The following is a 7,158-nucleotide window of genomic DNA, read 5'->3' on the forward strand; positions in this document are numbered from 1 at the left end:
AAAACGACATTTAAAATGAGCACACTATTACGAATTTAATGATCATTTTAAAATGAAATGCTTAATAAGTGTTTGGGGTAGTTACGCACATACACACGACCCCCTCCACCACCAATTGTCACATTTCGCCACGTAACTCAACGATCTCCTTCCACCTTGCGGCGTTACAATATACGGTGCCTCAGTTCAAGGATATTGATAAATAATCCTCAAAGTGATTATTTCCTTGTGCTCCAAAAAGGATCGAGATATCAAGTCGGTTTATTTAATTAAATAAGGGTTCAAGCTACCTTCCTTTAATAATTATGAGAAGTGACGAATTAATTGTTACAAAAGACACCCTCGTAAAATCGATCGCATCCCCACCTTATTGGCATTTGTGAAGTGTCCTTGTTGGAGAATGATGACTGAATATCTTTATAGAGACAAAGAGGCTTACATTTATTATTCTCGCAATTGAAAACGAAATCAACTGTTAATAAACTTATTTGGGGTAAACCTTCAACACCTTAAAAAAGCAGTCTGAACAATCGGATATTATTACTTTACTAAACGACTTCTCAAAGCGATTTTTAAAGCCGTTTTTTGAAGATTATTAAGACATCAACTGGAAAATAACGTATTATGAATGAGAATCTAAGCCTCGGAAACGCAATCGCTGGTTTAAAACATCATTTTGTTTTCCTTTCCAATCAAATTCCCCGAGCGTCAAGCTAGTCTTTTCCTTCGTTTACTGTTTTTTGTTGAGGGTTTTTATTGCTATAGACTTCATTTAATCAGGATCTTTAATTAAAAGTCAGCAATTTTGGGATCAAACAACTGGAAAATACTGAGCAGGTTTATACCTCTTTATACTCAGTATTCACCCCGACTGGTATACTCTAAAAATCCTTCAAACACCGCGGTAAACGCCATCTGTAATACACTCCTGCATGTAGTGGAATGCAATATGTTCAAGAATCCAAGTCCATTTATCTACGTGCTGAATTGAATCCACGGNTCAGTCGCTTTAGAAATTATATGGGACATCTCACTATTTTTCTATTAAAAAAAGACCTACCTCTTTGAATACAAATTTTCAACTGCATATTTTCTAAACTTTGATAGGTTATGTTTTCTGAAACATTTACAAAAAACAAATACCACCATACCAGTCATTTTAGTCACTGTCACCATGAACTTTTTCGATACATTTAATTTTTATCAATATGGAAAGATAGTTAAGGACGTGGGATGTTCTAGTTTTAGAGAAATACGAAGATTAGCGCAGTATTTAGCAAAATTGATCTAAATAGTATGGAATCAATAAATCGTACTCGTAGGTTACAGCTGAGGGACTTCAATGAATCTTTTAAGAGTGTGTGCAAAATTTGAGAATTTATGACAGTCGGAGAGACCAAAATTAGTTGGTATACAGCTTCTGTTCATTGTTTATTCACACGATTAAGTTCATACAGTTTACTAATACCTAAACGGGAAGGAATTTATTCCTTAAAAAGAAAGTTAATGTCTCCGACTGTTATCATATTTGATTGATTTTCCACAGATTTTTGATTTACTTTGATACTCAAATGTTGTTTCTGTCCTTTTAGTAATTGGGTTTTTATTTTTTTTTAAATGTTGGTTATATTATTACTTTCATCTTCGTAAATACACACACCTTTATTATAAAAATAATGCGACTCTATCATTACCCAGTAGGTACGTAAGCATCAAGGGATTTACAACTGACTCAAATAGATTCGCGTAAATAAATAACGTAGTATGTGGTAATGTACATGCAACCGTTTCTTTCTATTAATCAAGAACATGGCACATGGCCTGTACCTGTACCTACCGTGCCATAACATGAATTTAAAAATTAGATAAATTTTCCAACTAAAACGAATGTCTGACGTTTGTAAGGTGTTATATATGGCTTTATTTTGTTTCAGAGAAAACGAAACAGTGAACATTGGGGAATACCAGATGCTCGAGAGTAGTGGGCCGCCCCTCTCGTCGGGGCCATGCGCGATCTAAGCGGCCCGGTGCTCGACGAACTGACACGTTCCCAAAAGCCTCATATTAATGACCACCCTTTACTCCAGGCTGACGGTGAGTGCTCGTTCAATAAATTAATGATTTCTCATCTATTTGCATTGCACAAATAACGTCAGGGAATGCGGGCAGGCTACAACGTTTGATTGAATGTGGTCAATTTTAACAATAGACCCTCGACGCAAAACCTCCACTGAATCATGTTCAAATAGATCGCAATCCTCTGCGAAGTATTAATCAAAAGGGCACTATCCTCTACAGAATAACCTTCTCTCTTACAGGACACTAAGTAGGAATATTCATTTGAAGATTATTTACGAGCTCTACTCCACCATTAGGTCTCTCTATTATCATTTTCAGATATATTTATTTTCAAGTCAGGCAATTATGTATAATCATCACTATCTCTTCACTATAAAGTATAAAACAAAGTCGCTTCCCGCTGTCTGTCCTTATGTTAGCTTAGATCTTTAAATCTACGTAACGTATTTTGATGCGGTTTTTTTCAGTGGATACAGTGATTCAAGAGGAAAGTTTACATCTATAATACATGCATAATATAGTAGAGAAACACTGATAATTTTAGAGGTTTCCAACGTGATGTCGTAAAACACATTTTTTTGCGCTTACATTGCAAACGCTGGCTGAACCTTACGAGATAGATCAAAATAATGTACTACAATATTGTACATCTTAAAAGGGTCTACAAAAAAGTCCGTGATGGTATATGTCTATCTCTTAGAAATAACCCACAATAACCATTTTTTATTCTTTACTTTTTATGAGAAGTAATGACTTATTTACGAAACGATTTTAAGCAACACGGCATTAATTCTTACCCAATTAAGTACCTTAAATACATTGTGCATTAATATAGATCAATATGGCCCTTTACAGCATGTAACTTAAATGAATATTTTCGAAGATATTACAGACCGAGAGGCCGGTTTGTATTGTCTAATGACAAAAAAACTGTGAATGTTGTATACAAAGACATTCTGTAGTATATTTAATGTGTTCAGGGGTTGTCTATTTAAGATTTCCCCTCTCGATAATAATCTAAACAAAACAAAAATATATTTAGTATCAGCATTACACCTGTGCGAAGCTGGGGCGGGTCGCCAGTGTTATATATAAAAGAAATTATGAGTGCTGTAAGCACAGGGCAAAGTGGTATTACGTAGTTAGTATCAGCAAATTCTTATGCTGAAGTGTACAATGTGTTGCATACCTACTTACAAACAATTCCATTAAATTTAATTTTAAACACAAATAAAGTGATTAAACAAATTGTTCACAAAAGTGAATTTCGACCACTCGAAGCAATCGTGCTAACAGTTTCGAGCACAATGACTGATAGGGGTGAAGAATTTGTGGGAATAATAAAAAGACTTACTGTGCAGTCCAAGCTTTTCTCTCAGGGTAGCTGTGTGGAACACGACGTCTCCAGCAGGTTAGCCGAATCCAGCTGCAACCAAATTCAATAATTACATTCACGAATACCCGTTACATAATTTGTTGACAAATTTAAAAACTTTTTAAATGAAACACTGGTATGATAAGTTAACGTTCGTTATATATAGTAATTTGATGTCAGCAAACGTAACAACTCAGGGGTACCAACAAAAAAAAGCATTGGATACCTTTTATCCAGAAAAACAAAAAAATACTGTTCCCGAGGGAAGAGAAAAACTAGTAGTAATAATAACGATTCAATTTCAAAATTTCAAGGCATTGATAAAATAGAAAAAAATTAGAACCTATATGTGCATGTTATAGAAGAACGCTTTCCAATATTTCAACCCCAATCGCCTAGATATGTGTAGTATAATTGAAAACAGTCTTTAATTAATCAATCGTGGAAGATTTCTGAAATACTTCCCCTATAATATTTTTCGCCGTTTAACGTTTTCTCTTAGTAACGAACAGAGAAATGAAATTCTGTTCTGATGTTGACCGTTCATAATACGAAATTACTACAGCCTTTATGGCTTTAATAAACGAAGAAACAAAAACAAATACGTTACTCGAGTAGCGCAATGAAAATTAATGCCGACAAACAAACGTCTTTAATCGCTTGGAGAACAAGAATTTTAGTGATTTAAAAGTTTTTGAATCAACGATACTTCAAATTCATGAAAATTACTTCAAATCCCTATTACTTATGATATTTTATAAACGTATCCTACCACTTATTGCAACGTCATGCGCAAGTTTGAATAGTTTTGAATGCGCAAAAGAAAGCAATAGCGGTACAGTGCAATGACAGAACAAGTGTATTTTACCTGGATTATGTCTGATTAGTATTCCCGAAAAATAAGGGAAGAAGGTACATGAAAAAGATATAGAATGAGCCACCTCGCACCACTCAGAGATATATACGAACATGAGTAGGGTTGCCACCTTTTCAGGCTTTACATAAAGTATTTCTCGACTAAAAGGTTAAAAAAAAAAGTACTCAGCATAAAAATAAAGTATTTAATTTTTTGTTTTTAAAAACATATTTTTTGTTACACCTAGCAGCCAGTAACAAATTGCTGTCGCTCTTAAATACATTAATAGCCTCTAAACATAACAAACAAAGATTTAAGTAAACTCAAAGTTCATTTTTAATTAGTTTTAATGAAACTTTATTCCTGTCGTCCCGTCACTTTGCGTTCATAACAGAGAATACTCTTTGTGTAAATGCTGATGTGGCCGGAACTGATAGCAAAAGTGACACTACTTTGAACAGATTTGGGAAATCAGGTTGTTCCGTAAATATGGCTTGCCATTTTTCTGTGCAATATTATTGATGTAAAAATACTCTGAATTTAGAATAATCGCTTACAAAATTACGATGTTTACTTAAGGCCTTAATAAAGTATTTTTGCGTACTTTATGTGTCTTGTAAAATATAACGTACACACAGTTTACAATAAAGTACGCGTGGCAACCCTAAACATGAGTGTAATGACTTTTCCGAAAACCCGAACTGCTCCGAAAATGATGACGCGTGATGAGGCTAGACCATTTGGCCATATTGTAGCATTAGAAATCGCGAATTCCGGCGCGGTAGATCCACGTTCCAGCCACAGGACTATTTTGAGAAAAGTCAAGTTTGATGCTTTGTACGTGAAAACACGGAGAAAAAGAATTTTCTTAGAAATGAAACTCAGTTAGGTCGATTTTTTACCGCCGAAAACCCCTACATTCTAAATTTCATCGAAATCGTTGGAGCAGTTTTTGGAAACGCGATTACAAAGAAACATATATTGTTCGTAAAACAGTAAAGGGATAGGAAACTGCTCACTTCTTTGTACACATACGACGTCTGTTCAAAAAGTATCGCGAATTTTGAATTTGTGGAAGAACAAAAATTGGGTTTTGCACCATGTCACACAACGTTGCTTGTGCGCGAATTTGTGACCAAAAACAACAAACTAATAATGCCGCAGCAACCGTATTCCCATGATATCTCCCCCTGCGACTTTTTTTTGTTCCCGAAACTGAAGAGGCCCATGAAAGGACGACGCTACGTTGCGGTTGAGGAGATAAAGACGGCATCAAAGGCGGAACTGAACAAGATCACAAAAGAATTTTTGAACTGCTTCGAGGATTGGAAGAAACTTTGGCAGAAGTGTATAATATCTGGTGGGGACTACTTTGAGGGGGACAAAATAGATATTCATAAATACATAAATCATTTTTGATAAAACACAAAATTGGCGACACTTTTTGAACAAACCTCGTATACATCAAAGTTTTTCGGTTTCCATTACCGATAACAAATATTATTTTGAAACAAGACAATAGAAACACTGAGCTAAAAACTACGACCGAGCATATATCTACACGTCGTAGACACGTAAATCAAATTAATAAAGAACATAAAGTTCTACTTGGTCAGTAATTTATATAAACGGCCGGACGTGGATGACAAACTAAAAAATTCCGAATGGAAAACGACTTGGCCCCTTTTTGTCCTTTTTTTCATCTACGTTTTAGTAGTAGGAATTTTCTCTACAATATTCTCGTTTCTTGCCGGTATTTTGTTAAGAGTAGGTACATTGCGTCTTACTAAATAGCAATAGTAATTAATCAAATAAATGTACGATGCATGCAACCGCGCATTACAGTTTTCATCGTTCAGAATTTAGGTCAGGAGGTTGGGAGTTGCTCTCAGGAAAAGCCATAACGGGGTGTAGTGCCTAATTGTGTATTCCTTGCAACACAGTTAGCAAGCAGGCAGGCTACTTCAGTCGCACGAAATCCTGACAAAGTGTACGTATTTATTTCACATGAAGCAATCATAAATGGGTACCCAATACTTACCGAAGATGTGGGTTATTTTCTGTACAATTAATTTCCGCGTTCAGTTCGCTTCTTAGTTCCGCAACGTGATAGATACAATCTGTAATTTCAGTTGTAATGTTCAACGTTTCCGACTGCTATTGCATAAACAACAATGTGAACCGTTTTCCAAAACCAACGTCTCAAAATACCGCGGAAATTATTTGGTCGCTTTTTAGCGCCGGTGCACACTTGCGGCAATCGCCGCTGCGGCACCGCAATTGCGGCTTAAAGTACTAACAGGTAAATGGGTTAATGCACATTCATCTGCGCGCCGCCGCGGGGCCGCGCGTCCAAATGGCGACCGTTTTGAACCGCAGGTCCCTACGGAACCGTGGCGGCACCGCTGCCGCTATTGCGGTTTTGTAGTACTCGTTTGTATATCGGCTGGTACACACTTGCGGCAAATTGACGCAAAAAAGGATGGCTGCTACTAGAACTTCTGAAGATTTGGATATAGAATTATTCATTGATGCAGTAAAGGGGTTGGTTCCCAGAGATATGGGATATTTCCTCAGAAATATACCTATACCATGAAAGAGTCAAAAACAGGTCTGCATGGATTATAATCTGTGAAATGTTTTCCGATGGATTTTTGGAGCTGGATGACAAGGAGAAAACATTTCTAGTGGGATTATGGAGACTCTTAATCTGGTATCTTTTGCGATCTTATCCTATCAGAAACTTTTGCTGTTAATTCATCAGATGAAGCAACACTCCTTCGAAAGTAGTTGAAAAATTAGTCAGGATTCTCCCTTAAATACGAAAACGACGTTACAAATGTGCCCC

The 7,158-nt window shown here is 36.1% G+C and overlaps 1 protein-coding gene across 1 annotated transcript in view; it reads left to right on the forward strand.

Annotated features, from left to right (window-relative positions):
- The window catches only part of LOC108732728 (1-phosphatidylinositol 4,5-bisphosphate phosphodiesterase epsilon-1-like), a 241,495-nt gene that overhangs the window by 106,597 nt on the left and 127,740 nt on the right, over positions 1-7,158 (forward strand). The window contains exon 3 of the mRNA XM_025973852.1: positions 1,935-2,094. Coding sequence (XP_025829637.1) covers positions 2,007-2,094 — 88 coding nt within the window. The 5' untranslated portion in view covers positions 1,935-2,006. The remainder of the gene's footprint in view (positions 1-1,934; positions 2,095-7,158) is intronic.

This window comes from Agrilus planipennis, unplaced genomic scaffold (genome assembly GCF_000699045.2).
Source record: "Agrilus planipennis isolate EAB-ADULT unplaced genomic scaffold, Apla_2.0 scaffold61, whole genome shotgun sequence".
Lineage (NCBI taxonomy): Eukaryota > Metazoa > Arthropoda > Insecta > Coleoptera > Buprestidae > Agrilus > Agrilus planipennis.